The sequence below is a fragment of the Salarias fasciatus genome, chromosome 19 (genome assembly GCF_902148845.1).
Source record: "Salarias fasciatus chromosome 19, fSalaFa1.1, whole genome shotgun sequence".
Classification (NCBI taxonomy): domain Eukaryota; kingdom Metazoa; phylum Chordata; class Actinopteri; order Blenniiformes; family Blenniidae; genus Salarias; species Salarias fasciatus.
Window position 1 is genome coordinate 23,454,218 of NC_043763.1, and position 22,360 is coordinate 23,476,577.

General features: G+C 44.7%; 1 protein-coding gene across 1 annotated transcript in view; it reads right to left on the reverse strand.

Moving 5' to 3' along the window:
- akap6 (A kinase (PRKA) anchor protein 6) overlaps window positions 1–22,360 on the reverse strand; it is a 136,233-nt gene that overhangs the window by 10,451 nt on the left and 103,422 nt on the right. The window contains 2 exon segments of the mRNA XM_030117540.1: window positions 6,667–6,819; window positions 7,026–7,109. Of these exon segments, the coding sequence (XP_029973400.1) occupies window positions 6,667–6,819; window positions 7,026–7,109 (237 nt within the window).

Here is a 22,360-nt window from a genome sequence, read left to right on the forward strand (position 1 = left end):
GCTTTTGGGTTTTTTTTTTTTTGTTTTTTTGGTTTTTCCATTTGTTTTTGAAGAACTTGCAGTTCGTATTATAGAACTGGCACTTGTTTTTATGGGTTTTGCGTTTGTTTGAATAGTTTTTCTGACTCTTCCGTTTGTTTCAGTTGCTTTTCCATTTGTTTTTGTGGAATTTGCAGTCATTTTAGTTGCTTTTTGTACTTTCTCATGGCTTTCCCATTTGTTTCAGTTGCTCCCGTCTTCCTCCAGTTGCTTTCTCTTCTCTGTTATTAGATTATTGCCTCTGAATTCCGTTTGCCGTGTGGCCTCTGCTCTGCGCTGACCCTTCCGGGCTCCGGTAAAGCCGCGGCCGGACCGGTGTCTCAGCGCGGCGCTGGCGCTCGGCGACAGTCTGAAGCCATCCTGTGAGCTCAAACGCCGGCTGTCGGTGTTTCCATCAGAGAAACAGGCTCTGGTTCTTTAATTCAGAGCACAGAAACACTTTTAATATTGTCGCTATCAGGCGCCGAGGGAGCGCAGACTGTCGTTTTTCAGATGCTGACTCTTGTTTTGGCAGCGGCGTTACAAATCTAAGCGGTCTCGACTCGGCCCTCCGTTTAAACGGCAGACACGCCGACACCCGACTCTGACACAACACGCTCTGTGATCATTACATTAAATAAAAAAAAAAAAAAAACCCAGAAGAAGGGGAGTGAAATCAGCCCACCCCAAAGCAATTGCTCATAAATCTCAACACAAATTATTCCACTCTGGAACAAAGCGATGAATTATTCAGAGACGACTTCTGAGAGGAAGAGCAGCAAAGTGAAAACCCCAAAGTAAATACGTAATCAAAAGCCTTCAGAAAGCTGGGCTGTCGAAAATATGCTTAGACACAGGAATTCTCCCCTTCCACAGACATAATTATACAAATTGCTCCGCGTCTCGTTAACAAGAGAGGGGGGTAATTCGTATTAGCCATTCATAGCCTATTAATCTAATAAACTAGTTGGCTGTGTGTGTGTGTGTGTGTGTGTGTGTGTGTGTGTGTCTCTGCGTAATGAATTTCTATTAGATTTGTGTTTATTCCCCTCGTGCTGATAAGGGAGATGGGGGTAATGACTGAACCGTTTTTTTTTTTTTTTTCCCCCACCGCCGCCGCCGTCGCCGCCGTTCGGGACGACGCGGAGCTCCGAGAGGAGAGGCGATCAATCAGCCTAATCCAATCACATCCAACATTTGATGACCCACCAAAACCTCGTGCATAATTCAGACGTCTAATTCCTCTCATTTCTGTAATTTGGCAACAGTTTACAGCTGAATTGTGGGTGGTTTTACGAGTCCCGCCGCGCTGCAGCCACATTGTCTTGAAGAGACGAGGCAGGAAGTGAATCGGCGGCGCAGCAGGAGCTTCCTGTTAAAAACAAACTGCAGCTGGAACCGAGTGTTTTACACTCCGCTCAGTCAATATTCACTTCTCCACAGAGTTTTGGGGGTTTTGTGCTCATTTTCGTTGCTTTTTAGTCTTTTAAATGTTTCTTTTTTTTTTTTGCTGCTCGCCGGATAATTTGAAGCTTTTGAATTCATTTTCAGGCCTTTGCATTTGTTTTTTTTTTTTTTTTGTTTAGTTTTTTTTTTTAGGATTTGCTTTTGCTGTAATCAGTTAATTGTTTTTGTCTCATTTCAAAGCTTCTACGCTCAATTTTCTTTTGCTTTTGTGGAGTTTTCACATTCATTTCTTCGCCTGTTGCATTCATTTTTGTTGCTATTTAATCACTTTAAGTGACTTTGGATTTCCTGAAGTGGCTTTTGTTTTTGACTAGTTGCTTTTAATATCATTTAGCATGCTATTTGTGACTTTCATATAATTCCTATTTGACCGGTTCGTCTCTAGTGTAATTTTTTTTTTCCATTTCCTTTTGTTGCTTTTGCATGAAGTCTTACTTATTCACACTTTGTTCATTTTGTTTGTTCTTTGTTGTTTGGGGGCTTCTTATTCCATCTGCAGCTTTTCTACTCATGTTGTAGCATTTGTAAACATTTTGGTGTCTATTAATGTTAGTATTTTGGTTATTTTACTACTTAAAAAAAAAGCAGGTACAGAATTGTTACACAGTGTGAACTCATTGTGGAAATGTTGGACCAGGAGTGTGAGGTGGAGGAGGCCTGGTGACGGAGGGCTCTGTGGGTGAGGAGGAGGGGGAGAGTGAATGTTTATATGATTATTTCATTAGCTTTTTCTTACTTTGGGATCATTTTTAGTGACTCATGTTTTCATTCAAAGTCTTCTGGATTTCCTTTCTCCATTTAGCTGAGTTAATTTTACTTTTGATGTTTGTAAAATCCACTTTCTAATTTTTTGCTTAAATTTCTGTGACTTTTATTCTCATTTGTCCTGCTTTAGCATTATTTTTAGTAGCTTATATGCTTGTTTCATTTGCATTATATTCATAGGATTAAGTGGATTTTGTGGGATTTCTTCCAGTTTAAGTTTGTATTTATTCAATTTATGGCTTATGAATTTGTTTTTTGGCTTTGACAGTATTTTTTTAAGCCGTCTCCTTTGGTTTTGTTGGTTTGTTTTCACTGTTCTGGCTTTTGTATTAATTTTACATCACTTTGGCTTCTATTTTGAAGCTCGAATATTCCATTTTTATTTTTACATAAATCCCAATTCATTTTTATTTTATTTTGAAGTTGTTTTTTTTGTGATTTTCTTAAAGGTAAAAGGAGACATTAATGCTAAAGTTGGATGTGATGGAACTTCTTTGGAGATGATTAAGGAGCTTCAGTAAACAGGAGTTTAGTGAAATAGTCAAAGAGCCGAGAGCGCGGGATGGAGGAATGTGATTTCATGTCACACGAAGTTATGTGTGTGTGTGTGTGTGTGTGTGTGTGTGTGTGTGTGTGTGTGTGTGTGTGTGTGTGTGTGTGTGAGGTGCAGTGTTTTCTGGGAGGTGGGATCAGGAAAGGCTTTTTTTCCCATTAGCTCTGGTTTGACTGCTCCCATTTGTTAGCATAGCATCTTCTGGAAGGCCCAAGGAGAGCGGAGCGGTCCGGCGGCGGCGGGGTGATTATTCATGTGCCGGCGCTGCTCCTGGAGCCGCCGCCGGAGCCGGGGCCGGGCCGGGCTCTCGCGCCGAGGCGGGTGTCAGAGCGTCGAGGGAGCCGGCGTCGGCGGCTCCATTCAGGATGAGCGGAAGCGTGCAGATAAATCACCTCTGCAGGCGGAGCGGCGCCGCAGACAGGATGCTTTGAATGTAATTGCCAGCGTTGAATGAAAACCTCCATATGTTGCTCATAACTCTACTCCAAAGTATATTTCATAATTGTGAAGAAAGTGTTCTAAAATATCATTTCCATACAACAGGCAGGTACACTTTGGGAGAGGCTCATCCGGCGTGACGCCCCGCGGCTTTAATTCAGCCTCATTTACATCAAATCAAGGAGGAAACGCCGTCTTTCATCGCCTCTTTCACAGATACTTACAGGGAAGCAGAGACGTGTCGCGGGCGGAGGCGTCGGCGCTGCTCTACATCGAGCTGAATCACGCCGAGCTAAAGCAGGAAGTCCGAGTCCAGCAGGTCTGAGCGGCGGTTTGGAGTCTGGAGTCACGACTCAGTCCTCAGGGGACGACGCAGGTCGGCGTGTTCATGACTGGTGCTTCATTTGAGACCAGCTCTCACCCAGGTTTTGAGATTCCAGGCTAGTCTGAGACTAGGCCAGCTGCAGACGAGCATTATCTACCATATGGATTGTTTATGGCTGACTCCGATAGTTCAGATCTGATTCAGACTGGTTTAAGGTTCAATGGATTTCGATTTCACTTTTGTTTGAGTGACTCAGGCTTGTTTTAGATCCCGTTCACACGACGACGATTCCACTGAAAACGCATCGTCTTTCTGCTTCTGCTGCAGACAAAGACTCAGGTTTAAACAGCAGCACAGAGACGGCTGAAAACAGCTTTCAGTGTGGGCGACTTAAAAGTAGAATCAGCTAACAATTGATAGTTACTGATTTAAAAAGCAATGTAATTACTTCAGAAGTTACTGAAGATTAAAAAAAAGTGACTGGTGGTAAAAAAATCTGTTCATAAAAGTAACAGACGAACTACAGATCAGCGGGAGGAAGATGCTCTAGAATATTAAATTACATCAGTTATTGGGAGGAAGATAGTTTTACACCTCAGTTTAGCTAAAGGGTACAGAGAGCAGAGTTATTCATACACACACACACACACACACACACAGAAAGGATGCAGGAGTGTAGGACCGTTTCATCACGAAGCAGAAGTGTTCATTTATAAACTAAGCCACCCACGTACACGTTTGCCCCTCTGCCCCCCCTCCTCTGCCCCCCCTCCTCCCCCCTCTCTTTATTCCTCTCCCATCTCCAGTAGAAGTGAAATTACTCTCCAGCCAGGCAGCGAGGTCAGAGTGTCTGGCCTCTGTTATTTGTCTTCTCCTCCTCTACAATGTGAGAGCGACTCTACAAGAGGGTGGGGGGGTCGGTGGGGGGATACAGGAGGGGGGGGGGGGGGGGGGGGGGGGTGCAGAGAGTGCCCCCTCGGACCACTCAGGACCAGCAGAAAACAATTTCCAACATGCAGAAATGACTTTAAGGGAGGAGCGAGGAAACGCAACAGTCTGCGTCAGGACTCGATACTGCTGAGCGAGAGTCTGTAGGAAAAGAGTGGAAGTCAATAGAATGTCCTGGCAGGACCTGCACAGGGTGTGTGTGTGTGTGTGTGTGTGTGTGTGTGTGTGTGTGTGTGTGTGTGTGTGTGTGTGTGTGTGTGCGCATACTCAAAAAACGTCTGTTTTACTGTGGATACACTTATGTAACAACCTGACTTGAGCTTGAACAGCTTTTTATGCAAACGTAAGAGTGTGAGAGTGAGTGCGCGTGTGCATGTGCGTGTGTGTGCGTGTGTGTGTGTGTGTGTGTCTTCTTTCACACACACTCCTGCCCTACAGAACCTTATTCATCACCATTAGAGATCCATAACAGCTCCATTCTGCTTCAGCTCTTTGTCGGTTCCATCAGCGGCGCTCAGCTCTCCGTCTGACGCCGTCCGGCCCGGCCCGACGCGGCGTGGCTTTGGATGCCCCCCCAGCCCCCCCGATCACCCCACCAGCGACTCCTCACTTAGCGCCGGCGGCGCCCGGATGGATCTGGCGTGTGCCGAGCTGTCGGCCGGCGGCACGAGAGCCGGGCCGTCGTCAAACCCGAGACGACTCATCGGCTCCAGCGGTTCTAATGAGACGCTCCTCCGGGCGCCGCGAAGCGCCGTCATGGCGGCAGACACGCGTGGCTCGCTGATATGCAAACTGTCAAAGTGTTACAATCTCATTTGGCTCGTTGTGTTTGTGGAGGAGGTGGCGGAGGAGACGCTGACGGCTGCCTGGAAACAACAGATTGGTTTTTATCCAGCGGCTGATTCGGGATAAGACAGTCGCAGCGGCCTTCCAGGATGTGGAGGAGCTTGCGTTAGTTCTGAGCATCGTTGTCGTATAAACAGATCCCCGAAACGCAACAAAGCTTTCTCGCACAAATGAAACATTCAAGATATGTGGTTTCCAAACCATGGATCTGCTCTCTGCTCTCTGATTGGCTGAAACATTACAGTGAAGCCAAACACGCTTCCAGAACCTCCCTGTGATAGAAAGTGACATTTTTAGGGAAGAAGTGAGGGAACCTGTGTTTCTTCAAAGTCTGTTGAAATGAGGGTGTTAGTTAATAATGCTGAGTCATCAGGGAGGAATGGTGAGTCAATAAGTTTCAAAAGTAGACCGGACCGAGGATTGAGCCTTGTGGAACTCCAAATGTTAGAGAAATACACTCAGATGAAACAACATTCAAGTAAGTCCAATTCTGAGAAGAAAAATAGAAACCATCTATTTTTCAGAGTGGAGTGCAAATCTCCCCCCACCCCCCAACCCCCCCCCAAAAAAAGAAGCTACATTTCTGACTAAAAGCATTAAAAATTATCTTAAAATAATCAGTACGGAAGTAATAGAGTCTTTAAGTCTTTTCATGGTGTCACCATGTCGTACTCTCAGATAAACAGAACTTCTTTAAGTTGTTCCTCTTGTAATTCCAGTTTGCACCACCAGGTGGAGCAGTGAGCCACTTTAAGCTCTAACATTACTGCAGTAATCATTCTGAATATTTACCACTGAATTATACTGGTAGAGACAAACAAACAGAACTCTTGGAGCCAGTGTTGCCACCAACTGGAAAATAGTGGTATGACAGAAATCTTACACAATGTACCTTTAAAAGATCGGCGCTCGGAACCTACTAGACTTCTCTGTACACATGGAAGTTTTTCCCATCTAAAAGCCGAATCCAAACCTCAATGCTGCTGATTTTCTTGTGTTGAGCTGCTCAGTTTTACCGCGGCATCCAAGAAGCACGTCAGAAATCACAATATAATCGCATGAAAGTTTGATCTTTTGTTCCCAGGTTGATGCCTATTTCACAAAACACGACTACACGGTCTCCGGCTCGCTCAGATTGTTCCGCCGCCGAAACAATGCGGCTTCAATCACGGCACCATCTGTCTTTCACGGCACATTTTAGCATCAAATCAGCGGCTGACACGGTGGATGAGTGTAGCGGCGCGTCAGCCGGCTGCCTGCAGTGTGGAGTGAAGGATGCGGAGTGTAAATGTCAGCGCGCTCTAACCTGCTGCTCTCCCAGCTCGCGCTTCAGTCTGTTCTGCCACTGCAGCGCCTGCATCACGATCGCCTCCCACCGCCTCTCCAGGTTGATTGACAGCAGCTGCAGGGCCTCCCGGTGCTGCTCCGCGTCGGGGCCCACCTCGGCCATGGGGCCCGACTGTCCCCGAGGGGAGGGGGACGGGGAGGAGGGGGGCAGGAACAGCAGAGACAGTTTCATAATGATGCTTCAACTTTAATTCCACACGATTACTTCCTTCTCTTTTTATGAACCATCTAAAAACCCTGAAAACATGAAAGGTCTTACGGTGAAAGACCCTCAAAAGAGGTTTAACAAAATCTTTTCAGAGGTCTCCGGCGGCTCACCTGACTCTGCTGCAGCAGCTTCTGGCACAGCTTCAGGACGGAGGCCACTCCTCGGCGTCGGGCTCGCACCTCGGAACACAGCGCCTGGAGGTCAAGCAGAAGGTCGTCAGCAAGCGTCTTCAGTCCGAGCCTCAAAACGCAGGTTTTTTTCAACATTAATTTGCCTCAATCAAAGTTCTGAGGACGTTCTTGAGAATGTGGCTGAAAGTTCCTCGACTCTTGGTGTTTCTTCTGAGCACAGCGGCGAGTTCCAGACAGTCACAGAACTCAGGAGGAAACAGCTTCAACTCGGAGGAGTTCTTCCCTCTCAGAGCTCTAGAACAGGCCACCGGTTAGAAATGTGTGTAAGTTCCAGATTGTGAAAGAGTTCCAGTCTGATGGAGAGTCTGAGCGATGAGGTGTTTTGGAGTTCTAGAACACGCCAGAGTTCCAGGATGTGTCGGAGGTTGAGAATCTCCAGGCTCTAACTAAATGTTTCAGGAAGTTTCATAAAGTTCTCCCATCTGTCGGAGTTCCAGATTAGAGCAGAGCCGAGGATCACCTTAGACTTTTAAAATGAGGCCGACGTTCAGAATTTGTCTAAGTTCAAAAAATGCCTCAAGTTTAAAAAAAAAAAAGTATCCGTTTCAGAAAGTTGTGATCAGCCTGATTCCCAGGGCTTTGGGTTGGAGTTGCGTCGGTTCTCCGTCGTTGGTTCCGGGTCGTCTGTTACAGCTGGTCAGCGTGAAGCCAAATTCCGCTCACAGATCTGCGATCGGCAGTAACGGTGCAGAAAATAAATGACAAGCGCCGGAGCGGCTCCGCTCGGCGGCGTCGCTCTAATAGATGCAAAAAAGAAGCAGAAAAAAAAAAAGAAAGAAAGAAAGAAAGTGGAGGATTGGCAGCGCCTATTATAAATCACTATATGCTGATGAGTTTTCACACTCAAAGGTCAGTGAGTGTGTGTGTGTTTGCATGTTTGAATGTTTACTCATGCAGGCGTGTGCACGCTGATGCGTGTGTGTGTGTGTGTGTGTGTGTGTGTGTGTGTGTGTGTGTGTGTGCAAACATATGCATATATTTGAGTGTGTGTGTGTCAGAGAGAATAGAGGGGACAGCCTTACTCCTCTGCGGCAGCGACCAAACACGTCCGAGCCCCAAACTATTTATGCTAATCCCGGCCGCTCGCTGAAAAGCACTTCCTTTACATTTTCTTTACATTTTTCCAATAAATATTAAACACTATTACAATGAAATGGGATTCTCCGGCTGCCGCGCTGTGTGTTGGGCGTGCGCCGGCGCTCACACTCCGGCCTCTTCTTCCAGCGCTGCTTCCTCTGTCTTTCATCTCCTCTTCCTCGCCCTCCTCAGTTTAGCATATTTGCGGCCGGCCCGCTTGTCTAAACAGGAGATGGGATGCAGAATACAGCAGGCGGGATCAAGAGGACAAGCCCGCCGCGCGCTTCAGGTGCGCCGGTGTTTGAGGGGGTTTGCAGATAGATTTATTCCAAACAGGAGGCGCGCGTTCGGCTGGAGGAGGAGGAGGAGGAGGAAGAGGAGGAAGAGGAGGAGGCTCTGAACAACAAAAGCCACTGAGCGATGCTGGCTCTGCGGCGGCGAGGAGGCGAGCAGCGGGACGAGGGAGGCAGCCGCCATAATTAGAGTCCAACTCAACAACAGAAAGTCAAACACAATCCACAATATCTAAAGCAGTGGAAGTTGGGAATGACTAGAGTGATGCATGATGGAGCATCTTCCTCTGAATAACTGATGGAGCTTCAGCAAACATCCAGATTATAGAGCATCTTCCTCCAATTCACGTCTGCTTTCATGGCTTTGAAAGAATTGATTCACAAATTAAGATTTAAATCAGAACAAAGACCTTTGGCTTGTTTTGAGGAACATTTCGGAGTAAAATTCATGAAATCAACAGAATCTGTAGCAAAGTGACGTCAAACCGACCCCCCCTCCCCATAAAGTGCTGCAGCGTCTGCGCAACAAATAGAGAAACGTTAGCACGGACGGACACAGTTTGTTAGTTTTAATGACAGTCTGAGGCAACACAAAGCAGAGAAAGAAACCAAACGAGAAGCCAAATGGCGCGAGTAATACATCATTTTAGGTCATTACTGGACAAAAGCAACCCGCGTGGAGAAACTTTGTTGACTTCATCCACACACAGCCTGGGAATGTGTTGTTTTTCCTGCAATAAATCAGATTTTACCAGCAGTTTAAATGCTTCTAGATTCAGTTCCTCTCATGTTGGGGGTTTGGGGGGAGAAAGACTCTTTCTGTGTGTAGTTTTATCCAGAGAGGGAAAAGACAGAATCCTAAGTCTCTATTGTTTCTGCACTGCTGCTTTTTATGCACTGATCCCCTTTTCTCTCACTCTCTCTTTTGTCTCTCTTTCTCCGGACCAGTCTAGCCTGGCTTGGCCCGTATTGACTCAGAGGGCTCTACAGACACAGTCTGACAAATATTTGCTAAAAAGCTTTTCTGCCAAAATACATGGGAAGCCGTGAAGTGGCTGCAGAGAAAGAGAGAGAGGGAGGGAGGGAAACACACACACACACACACACGCACACACACACAGGTTGACAGGATGGGCCGAAGGAGAAGAAAAAGATGAGGAAGAGTAACACAGAGAGGAGTCTGAGGGAGATTAAAGTGAGCTACAAAGACACGGGGAGATATAGGAGGGATCGAAGAGATACAGTCGAGACAAAGACAGAGAGAAAGAGACCCGGAAAAACAGGCCGAGGGCCACTATCAAAGGGAGAATCGGCTGATTTACATGTGAAAGGAGGACGGAGAGATCCGAGTGTGAGTCCACAAAACCAGTTATTGATCAGGAAGCTCTCCTCACTATTTAATGACCGGGACAAAGTACAACGAGAGACAATGGAAAAGCAGCGACTCCATGTCCAGTCAAGTGTGGAGAAGGTCAGAGTTTATACCGATGATGAACAAGAGAGGGGGGGGGAGATAATATCTGTAATATTTATGGTTTCTCCGTTTTACCTATGTAATGTTTTTGTGCCTCTGTTTTAAATGTATGTAAAGCCGTTGATGCCTCATTTATGACTGTATTTCATTTTATTGGTGCCTAGTTTCATTTGCACAGAACATTTGTCCTGTATGTGAAGTTACTTGTGCAGACGTCGTGTGTGTGTGTGTGTGTGTGTGTGTGTGTGTGTGTGTGTGCGTGCGTTCTTCCTGCCTCCTCTGTCAGTCACTCGTTCGTCGCCCGGCAGGAGAAACACAAACAGAAGCCGTGATGTCTTTATCTCCTCATTTGTTTCCTGTATCTCTCCGTCCATCACTTCTTCTCCCAGCAAAGGGTGACCGACTCCGGATAAACAAGAGGAAGAGGATCTGCTCCTGTCTTCCTCTAATTCCTCCTCACCCTCTCCCTCGCTCTCTCTCTCCCTCTCTCTCTCTCTCTCTGTCTCACTTAAGCTCGATCTCTCCCTCCGCCCCTCCATCGCTCGTATTCTCAAATCTCCCTCTCCTAAAAACAAAATCCTCTTAACTCTCCTCCACCTCCTCATCTCCACAATCTAATTACCGAGACCTGCCGTGAAGAGAGGGATGGAGCGCAGGACGGAGGGAGGGAGGAAGACGGATAGAGGAGAGTGGAGGTTGTTAGCGCTGTTGCTATGTCAGTGTTTTCCAGCGGTGTGAAACCAGAATGAGACACAGAGATCAGAAATGTGCTGATAGCACCGTGGTTATCACATCTGGGATCTGCCGGAGGAATCCAGCCTTCCCGCTCCGGCTCCCTTCTCTCCATCAAACAAACACAAATCCGTCCACGTTTAGCAGCTGCTGAAGATCTCCGGCGTTTCCCTTCATGTTCATTCAGGACTGACACAGCAGAGGAAACAGAAAGAGAGGAAAACACAAATATGACTGGAAAACTCAGAGAAGATCAAAATATGGGGGAAAGAGAGTCATTTATCAATCCAGAAAACACGGTTTGAGTTTTGAAAAGCTTTTTCAGTGTGCCGTTCTTGAAATGTGATGATGGGTCAGTTTTTTATAATTTCATCAAAAGAACAAGAGCAGAAAAAGTTATTCAGGTCAAAATAACTTGTGCTTCTCAGATAATAATAATAATGTAGTTGGTTTTAAGCCAGAGCAGGCTGTCGTATTATTGTTGATCAGGACTTTGGGAAACACTGTGGACATGCTAACGGTTCAGTTAGACGTCATGCTAACAGGAAACGGGTCACTGGAATCCGTTAACCGCTGGAACGCTAACATGTAAAACATTGTTAGCAGCTAACAAACGAGAACGGATGATCGCAGAAACTCAGCAGCTCTCAAGCTAACATGAAAATGGACGGTAAAGTTAGCGAGGACGTTTCAAACTGACAGCTAGAAGGCATTTCTTTCTTTCCTCTTTATTTCTAGAGTGCTACAAAAGTACATTTCTGTTTTTCTTTGATAAATAAATAAATGCATATACATATTTTTGAATCAATATCTCTTCAGGCTGGGCAATCAAGGCTTTAGATCGACTTTTTGAAAATTCATTTCTTTATTGATTTAATTCAAATTTGACTGTGTATAAATTGTTCATATTTTAATTTCAATTTGAGTAATTTATAAACATTCAAATGTATTTAACATCCACTTTACAAAAGTCTGTTTGTGTATATGCACTCACACGCTTTTACATTTACAATGAAGCGTTTATAATATCATGAAGAAAATTATTCATTCTTTCCAAACAGGTTTACCGTTTCTGAAAACTTGTATTTTTCCACATTTCTTCATACTTTGAACCTTGATGGTTTCCTTTCTGGCTGTCATACAAAAGTTCGGGGTCATTGTTGGCTGGGACACTCAAACCAGTCATTTTCTATTTCAGGCTCCTCCAGAGGTCATGGAGGTCACGCTGACTTCCAAATCTCTGAAGGAGACTTGCATAAGTCTTATATAAGTCGAAAGACGAGGAAGGTGTAAAAACCACCAGAAATAAAGAGTGAAAGAAAATCAGGCGCAGCGAAGGAAGAAAAGTTGCAACGACATCCTGAGAGGAGACAAGGACATCTGAGCGTGAGGAGGCAGACGCATGCCGAGGCAGAGGAGGAGAATTTGGGCTGCTTGCATGGTGACCCAGTGGATATTTCAATCAATTACCATTAATTAGAAATCTCTGATTAATTCTATTTGTTGATTAAGCCAATTAAAACCACAAGCACTCGTTATCGCGCAACGAGCTTAATGAATTCCTGTCGACAATTTGTTCCCACACACACATTCCCCCTGCCGCCGCCGCTCGTACCGCCTGGAGCCACCCAAACTTTGTGGCGTGCACACACACTTGTCCTCGTCTCGCCCTCCTCCTCCTCCTCTCTGCAGTTTCATTTCCTCCGTCTGTCTAATTGAATTGGTACAGATGCAGGAGTTACAGCGGAGCCACATTCTGCTGCAGAGCGTCGCTCAAGAGCACCTTGACAGACATCACACACACACACACACACACACACACACACACACACACACACACACACACACACCTTCCTTTAGGGTTTGGAAACCAAGAAAAAAAAAAAAACATACATTTGCAGCCTTGTCCTCCAAACTCAAGGACAGGGATTCCCAAGCTGGGGGTCCTGGGACCTGAAAGCTAAACTCACAACTTTCCTACCAAGACGGAAAATCAAGTTTTTCAGTTTTCTGTAAAATATCAGCTAAAAAAAAAGACAAAGTTACATCAGTTAGTTGGAGGAAGATGCTCTATAACCTGGAAGTGAAGCTAACCGCTGTTAAATGCTAACCCCAGTTACTGTGTAAACAGGCTAATGCTAATCTTTAATGTTGCTGTCAAATGTTTTCAGTCGGTGCGTTAATAACTTTGTATTTTCTCCACAGGAACTTATATATGTGACAGATTGACAAAACGTTGTAGAACTGTGACGGTAATGGAGCTAATTATGTTGCTGCGACTCGGAGTGATTCCGGTGGCAGCAGCGCTGCGTTAGCGCTTTGCTACAGTTCGTCTGCAGCACATCGTGTACAGTGGCATAAACAGGAACAGCAGATAAATCTGAGAGGTTGTCAGTTGATTAATGGGAATGAAAAGGAAAAGAAAAACAACGCCCTGACACACGAATCTGTTTTCTCCCCGTTCTCTAATCTTTTTCATTTCTGTGCGAGATGCCGGATCGTATAAGCATTTATTGAAATATGTGGGAAGTTGGGAGGGATAAATCACTGTTTACTGGAGCTGTTAGCGTCTGAAACGTGAGCTCCACTCCTTGCTGCTTTTCTGTTTTAAGACTTTAGAGGCTAAATCAAATTGGAAAGCGGCTGATTTAATCCCAGCTTGTTGAGTCAAATCTTCATCTGGAAAACAACTAAAGCTGGGACCATGATGGAGTGGAAATTTAAAGCAGAGCTTCAAACAAGCAACCAAGTAGAATAAAAGTATTTGAAAGTGTATTTGCGTGCACGAGGCGGTGATATATGTGCTTTTTTCACAGAAGAAGCTGGGCAGGAATCCAAAGTGAAAGTAAATACGTCAAGCTAACGAATAATAAGAGCGAGTTAGCAGCTCCCAGGCTAACATGTCAACACGGCTCGTAAAACTAGAAGAGCAGCCACAATGGTAGTGATCAGCCAGACTTTGAGACCAAGTCTAAGTCCAGTTTCAGGACAGGTTAAGACTAATGACAGGTTTAAGTTTAGCGCTGATTTGGTTTGTGAAGACTTTGATCTCCATTCAGCTCAGTTTCAGACTCAATATACATTCATACATTTACTGTAGCTGCTGTCTGTCCATGTTTGTGTGTATTTGTAATCTAAAGGATCTGTGAAAGGTTCCTTGGTGTTTCCAGGCCGGCTGCGACGCCTCGGCGAACCCGCTGACTCTCTTCCTCTGAAACGCGCCAGGATTTGCTTTGATAATGCGTCGCGTATCACTTTATAAGAAGTCTGGAAATGGGTCAAAGCGCATTATGGAATGAAACTGGATGCCATGCCGCCGCTGACCCAGAATCCATCTGTTTCCCGCTCTCGGGGTTTTTAACAGCTCGTACAAATGGGGTCTGAAAAGACTGCGGGATTCATTAAGGGCTTTTAGAGCAATTCGCTGAAAATGGAAGCAGACAATAAAGTAAGACGTACCTCTCCCACTCACTTCACCGCCGTGTTTGTGACATTTATAACAAAACCTGGCAACCCGCATGCATTAAAATATCAATTTAAAGCTCTGACGGAGTGAGAGGTCCACTCCGACGGCGGGGAGGAGAGTGGGGGATCGCTTCTTCAAAGTGACTCCTGATGAGGCCACAGGTCAAAGGTCACAGGCTACACTCACAGAAAAGACAGCCAATAAGAAAAGCTTCCTGGAAAACAGAGCAGTGAGTGAATATCATCAATGCGGCGACGGATTTTTTTAATCAAAATCTCATTTTATTTGAGAAACTATGATGAAATCATGAAAAATAGCAGCCTTCTGATTGGAGCTGTTGGTGCTTCTGAAAAAGGAAGTGATAAAACTGCCATCATTAGGATGAAAAAACAGCTTTGAGGATCTCCTGGATGTTACTGTAGTCGCGACTTGATTCAGAAAGATTCAGTTTTAAAAAACAAACAAAAAAAAGAAGAACTGCAACTTTCATTAAACTTCATTTCAACTAAAACCAGCTGCAAACGTTTCTTAACTGTTAAATAAATTCATTATGAGGTGAAATCAGTTGGATTTTCAGGTCTCATGTACATGAAGTCTACAAGTGAAAATTTCAACTTCAGTTGCATTTTTGGTGTCAGTTTAAATGAAAACTTTATGAATTTGAATTGAATTCTAAGATCAAATATCAAAGTTTGCATGTCTTCAGACTCAGATGTTTCCTGCTAGCCTCACACTGAGTTTAAGCTAGCTTTGTGTTACATTAACACTTCATTCCTTGTTTGTTTTAGCCATGGTATGAAGACTTGTTCTTTTTTTAATGGTAGTTTTAAACTGAACATTAATCTAGTTTTAGTATTCACTTTTAGTTGAATCGAGGTTTACTTTAGCCCTGATTTTAGCAAGAGAGTCTGGCTGCAGACCTCACCTCTCAGGCCCCTCCACGCAGACCACTCTCCTCAGGCCCCTCCACCGCTCTCAGGCCCCTTTCTTCTTCTATTTCAGCGACTGGCCACCATCTTGGGCCATTACCGCCACCTACTGGGCTGTAGTATCATTGAAGACTGATCCACCTATATGTATGCTGCGCACCTAAATACGATAGTACAAGTCAGATTCTCGTAAAAATCTAAATAAAGCACTCTGTGTTTCTCTAGAAAAATCGGCCAGCAGCGTCTCTATTGTATCAGTCTTTTTCTCTTTTGCTATTTTAGCACTAAGTATCAGTCGTTGCTCTGCATATTGCTCACATCTACCTTCAGATAATTAAATAACCACAGAGGGTTAGGGTTAGGGTTAGGGTTAGGGTTAGGTTGTCGCTCGGCTCCGGTCCAAATGTACAGGAAGTTACGTCATTTCCGGGCTGGACTGACGCCACAGGGGCTTGAGAAATGCGGTAGAGGTCTGCAGGACAGGGGCTTGAGAAGTGTGGTGGAGGGGCCTGAGAGGTGCGGTCTGCAGCCAGACCCTTCTCGATTTTAGACTGATTCTTTTCTCATTTCGGACTGGTTTAATGCTAGTTTGAGTTTTCACATTGAGATACTTCTTGGTGAGTTCAGCCTCATCAGTTTCAGCCAGCCTTGGGTTAGTTCCTGGATACAATTTCAAACCGGTTTCAGGCTAGTTTTATTCTAAATGTGAAACTGGATTTAAGCTAGCACTGGACAGATTTCATGCTAGATTTGGTTTGAAAGTCAAGTTTTGAGAAAGTTTTGGTCCAAATCTCAAAATGGTTTCACAGCAATAAAAATTCGTAAAAAAAAAAAAAAAAAAAAAAAAAAGCCAACCTACAGATATCAGAATCTTTGTACTAGTAACCAGGAAGTGTTACCTGATGATGTAAATTCTACTCATCCATTGTCACTGCTAGCAAGTAGCTGTTTTAACTTTTAATTTTCCATTAATAATAAGTCAATAGTTTGATATTTTACGTTGTTTCAGGTCAGGACGCTGTAAAAGAGAAGAGTGTTCTCGTAAATTTTAATGTTTGATGCCTCCAAAATAATGACCTAGGTGACCCGAGAATCATGGGAGATCCATGACATCATTCAGAAAGGCCGCCATATGAATATAGGATGAATCTCTGTTCATCTCGTTTATTTTTGGTTTTAACAGATGTGGACACACCTCGTCCAGATGTATGATTTTGGACAGTATAAGCAGCTTTTAGCTCGTCCAGGGAGGAAATTTACTGGTTAAAACAAGCGGACGAGCGTGAAGTTCAAGCGCTGGTTTCAGGATAGTGTTGGACTGAATTTCAGGCCAGTTTCAGCAGTGATTGGTATCAACATTGGAGATGAAATGGAACAGCTGAAATCAAAATAATGATTTAATGCATTAGAGACGGTGGGAAACATGAAACTGGCAGATTTGGATTCAATAAGCCCAGTTGACAGATATTCAGCGAACACTGAGCAGTAAATCAGAAGCTCCATCTTTCAAACGCCGCTAAATTAGCGACAGTCCAGACGAGGTCTGTGCACTCTGGACGCGGTTCATGAGTGCTGAACGCCGGGTGTCAGATTGAGGGAAACATTTGGAAGAAAGTCGTCCGTACGTGACAAAAAGCTCTTCACGTAAAGTCAAAATGGATGAGTGCTGACATCATCAGGTTTATTGATCGCGCTGAGTTATTACCCACGGTCCTTTCGGCCCGCTCCGCTGCCGGCGACATTTTAGGGATGAAAGCTTTACTCTTAAAATATTCAGCAGCGGTAAACAAATGGAGGATATATGAAGTCTTTGTGAGTGAAAGCATTTACTGTTCGCACTAATGCAGCCGATGCGAACGCGCCGCCGCGAGTTTAAAACGCTTCTATCATAAACCCAATCTGCTTCTGTCTGTCTGCATTTCTGCTCGTATCCATCTCTCCAACTTTCCCTCTCTCCTTCCGTCTCACTGCTTTCTGTCTCGGCTCTTCTTTTCCTTCTGCGTTCCTCTGTTTTCCTCCTCCAGTCTTTTCTCCCGGCGTTGACCTTCACTTCTTATTGTAGTTCACCGTAATGGAGACGCAGGTTCATTTGTGAAGCACATTTACGACAAGAGGCAATCAAACGTTTTACGGAAATATGGAGCAAAGATGGAAAGAATGAAAAACGAAACTGCAGTTTTGCACAGCGACATACTGAACGCTGAAATACCTTCAAACCTTATTTACAGACGTGCAGCTGACAGAGTGGTACCCCTGATGACCTGTGGGGGCAGTGTTGAGCAGAACGGCTCATGAGTCCCTTAAAAGGAACAAATAAGGTGACGGACAAAAGATTTGATTGGAGGAAAGACTCCAGATGACTCGTGTGAGCAGTTTTCAAACGTCTTCACTAAGGCAACTAAATCCCTGTAAAAGAGTACCAGGGGCACAAATACCTATTGTAGCAGTTTTGAACGTGGTCTGTGAACGTTTGGGGGAATACACGACAGCACCAACATGCAATACCCTCTACTGGGTGTACTAACCAACAACTACACCAATGTTTAAGAAAAGGGAATATATTGGGACTCAAACCAGGGGTTTTCTCACAGTGAGGTGAAAGTTCTGAACACAAAGTCACTCTGCAGCCGAAAAAGACATTTAGCTTCCTATGAACACTAAGTCACCAGCGCTGATGGAGACATGTCGCATTAGTGAAAGGAAGAGAGGACCCAGGATTGAGCCCTGAGGAACTCCAACGATGCATTTTAAAATGAAAAAAGGGTGAAAAACTGGATCTTGGACACTTAGGATAGACATGTTTCTCTTTAAGATTTTAGGAGAGTCTGAGAGAAAAGTTGTGAAACTTTTGGAAAAAAATAAAAAGCTAAGAACTGACCCTACTCATCCAACACATCCCTATGCGATTCAAAGTTGCTGGTTAAAAGGTGACGTATGAATTAAAATTGCATTTTAAGAAGAAACTCCAGGTCAGAACTGTGCATTAACGTCCACCACATGGACGTAATAACTGAGTAATAATCGATTTAATGCAGCTCTATGCTAAGTGTTCACTGCAAGTTGAATAATGTAGGAATATAAGAAAAAAATCAACATAAATGTATTTTAAATAAATTTGTGAAATCTCAGTAGAGAAGAAAAGAAGTTGTGGATGTTTGATGTTGTGTCTTCCTCTTCCTCTCATCCCGTCTTTCTTTCCTCCTCTTCAGATGGTCACTTCTTCCCTCCTCTTGTTTCCAGAGCATTCTTCTCTCTCTGTCTCTATTCTTCCTTTTATTTATTTATTTCCCTCCCGGATTCCCTCTCTTGTCTCCACTCCTTTAGTTGATGAAAGAGACGAGTGTTTTCTTCTCCTCCCGAGCACGATGAAGATGAAAGTCTGATCTGTTTGTTGACGCCGTTACCGCGGCAACGGCTCACCTGTTTGCTCGCCTTCAACCTCTAACGAGCGACTCTTAACGAGAAAACACCTCTTCAAAAGTCCAAAAACCACACACACACACACACACACACACACACACACACACACACACACACACGTGCGCGGGAAAGCCGAGCCCTAAACACAACGGAGCAGCACCTGCAGAACACACATCAAAAGACACACACACAGACACACACACACACGCCTGTGTTGTTGGCAGGGAGTCGGTGGATCTTTAATCCTCATCATGCAGCAGGTATCGATATCAGAGCCTCGCTGTCACCTTCTATTAGCTGCCTGAGAGACACGACGAGGGGTGAAGCAGCGGAGGGGGGGTGTATATGCTTTGGTAAGGGGTGGAGTGATGGAGGGAGGTGTGTGTGTTGGCTACAACATGCACATATACATTCAGTCGCTGCGTCTACAGCAACCGTTCAGCAGTGAAAGAAAGAAAGAAAGAAAGACAACTGATGGAAATAAAAAATGAGCTCCAAAATACAGACTGAAGATACAACAGAGTTTGAACACTCACCAAATAAAGTTGTAGCAAAACTGGTAATAAAAAAAAAATGTGGTGTTGTTTTGAGCCGCCGGTCAAGCCCTGAAAGAAAAGCTCCAGCTTGAAGCTTTCAGCAGCCGCAACACCGACAATCATCCTGGATTAGCTTCAGATATTAAATAATCAACAGCAGTCAACAGTCACTGGGCCAATTTTCTAACTCATGTCTTCTTCACTTCCTGAGGTGTAAAAGCTTCAAGAAAAACAAGTTTCACAAGTCATTACTTTCTCAAACCTTCACAATAAATACTTCAAACTTGCAGGAATTTATCTGAGCTGTCAAATGTCTCTGGCTTCTACAATAAATGGTCCAAAGTTACATAACGGAAATACTATAGCTTGCTGAAAAAATACATGAAACCTGCAGAAACATACACTGTTATGCTGATGAAACTTTGGCTTATATTTAAAACCAAACTGTCTTAAATGAAAAGATTCATCTAAAGTGTTTAGATTTGCTTCATTCTATATGTGACTTGTGAATGAACCAATGAGCTTGGCTACATTTGAAGGGCTGATCATCTTAGTTTTTGAAATGGAACAAAAGAATAGCCAAGTGTCACTTTTCATAGGTGAAATAATAGTAACACATGATCACTGTAATGATCAGAAATTTTTTCGAATCAGTTTGAAGTCTTTAACTTCCACAATAACTGAACCATAGTCATCTGCCTTTCATGTTACAGCTGAATGATAAATGTTATTAATGTGCAAAAACAACCACTTTACGCTGATGATACTGTATTTTCACGTACCATCATGAAAACATCCGGATTTCATATATTCAGATGAGACTTTTGATGTTTTCAGAATTAAGGGCAGCTCAATAAAAGATGTGAGCAGTGTTGGGAGGTACGGAGAAATGTGAATAAAGGTCAGGCTGCAGCTGAGAGGGGTGCTTGTGAAGGTCATTTTTATGATGTATACAAATGATATGGATTTCATATTGACACTGGTGACAAATTACTGACAATCGATGGCTCACGGATTTAAGTGCTGTGGTAGGATCAGAGTCGAGGAGGGTGAGAACACGACAGCATGAGATGGGTGGGGGCAGAAGTCATGGGGGGGGGGGGGCGTCAGAGCGGGAGGAGAAGACAGAGAGCTGAAAATAGAAAGGCCTGAGCCGAGGGGGGAGGTATGATTATGAGGTGCCCGAGGGCAAAGAGCATGATTGGAGGAGGCTTGAGGGGTCCAGAGGATGGGGGGTGGGGGGGGGTAAGAAGCAGTGGGGATGAGGAGGGGTTCATCTGCTGTGGACAGCGGGGGAGAGACTGAGCGGCCGAACAGATAACAACACCGAGCGGGATAGAAAGAGAGAGAAAGACATGAGGGAAGGTGAGGAAAGACAGGAAGTGACACGAAACAGAGACAGGAAGTCAGACGAGAGACAGAGGAGGGGCTTCCTGGATTTTCTCTTGTTTTAGTATATATTTAATGAGCTACTATAAAGCTAAGCTCACATTTATTCATGGCTGCTAATGCTAATCACGCGACTGGAAGACAGGACAAACTGAGACCCAGTCTTGAGTGGATGATCAGACTCAAAAACCAGAGTTCTGATCCTTTTGGAATCACAGATTCAAGAATAAGATATGTTCTTTACTTTCCATGAAGGTTTTTGGAGTCCAAACACTGTTTGGTATGGTAAATGGTAAATGGAGCTCACTTAATAGCTCTTAACATTGTAATCACATTCGCCCATTCAATCACACACAATGGCGATGGCTGAAATGCAAGTTGCTTGACCTCCATTAGGAGCAACTTGGCATTGAGTGTCTTGTAAAAGCCCACAGAGAGGGCGAGACGAGCGATCGAACCCAAAACATTTTGAAGACGATCTACCTGCTTCTCCGACGGAGCCACAGCTGCTCCACGTGAAAACAGATAATTGAGCTAAAGCAGAAAAAAAAGCTGGGAGTAAATGGGATGGACTGCAGCTCCCTGCCACGCTGAGCTGGACGGAGCAGTGAGAGGAGATGAATGGATGGATGGAAACAATCCTACTCAGAGGACATGAATAGTTTTGATAAGATCCGTCTTTGCTTTGATGACTCGTGTTTATTCAATGAGCACCGGCGGCGGCGGGAACGCAGAGTTTCAGCTCGTTAGATGAAGCCAGAAGATGCAAGAAAACCACCGACAGGCAACATTTAACCTTCTGGAGAGAGCTGTCAGAGTGTGAGATTCATTTTCAGCCTGCAGATCTGCACTCGCTGTAGAGCTGTGTGTGTGTAAGCGTGTGTGTGTATGTGTGTGTGCTGGGTTCACTCTATTAATTCTCGGTGTGTCCGGCCCCCAGAGCGTTTCCACTACAATGGAGAGTCATCGGAGGCCCAGGGCTTGCCGGAGGAACGTCTGGCTGACGCCGTATCTTTAAGGAGGGCTAATTCAATTAAGAGCCAGGTTAGAGACAGACAGGTGGGGTGGGACGAGGGGGGGCGGGGGTATTTAATAAGAGGAGAGAAAGTCCAACAGCACTAAACAGGGTTGACTACATTTAGGAAGTGGGGAGCGAAAGTGACGTCTCACACCGAGAACTGAGACTTCCACTGAAAACTATCAGCTCCTCATTTACATTTTAACAGGTTTAAGTAGAAGAAGTGCAGTCGGAGCAGTTTTTACTGCAGAGACACAGTCAGTAAACAACAGTCAGCGCAGCACAACTTCCTGGAAATTACTCCTCTTTACTTCTTTTCTAAAGACCCACGGTTCCTGTAGTATCTCTGCAAATCCAAATTAACTAGTTACTTAGTGAAGTCCCTGTTTTAATTAATGTCCACAGAGGTGTGCCATTGCAGTGTAACTGTCAGGCATCTGGGAGGAAGATGCTCTAAAGCCTGGATGTTAGTGGAGGAAGATGCTCTTTAGTTTAAAAAAAAAAAGTTTTTTAAATGTGAAGGTGTTTCTTAAAGTGAGTACTCTCAGTTTTACTGCTGCTCTTTCACTCTGTGTGTGTGTGTGTGTGTGTGGGTGGGTGTGTGTGTGTGTGTGTGTGTGTGTGTGTGTGTGTGTGTGTGTGTGTCTGACCTCTGCCGACCCCCCCCCGCTGGTACCTCATACAGTCGTACAGTAATAAGCTGCTGCTCAGAAATCGAACCCGTTCACGCCAAAAACAGACAAATGATCGCACAAATGGAGTCGACTTTCTTAAAAGGAGGGCCCCACCACCCCCCACGCCCCCACCCCCACCGCCGACTCCACCCTCACCCCACCCCCACCCCTCCTGTCTCCATACAAATGATCCCTATCAATATTTCCAATCTTCATTTCTCCAGCAGCTCTGGGCCTCGTTCTGTC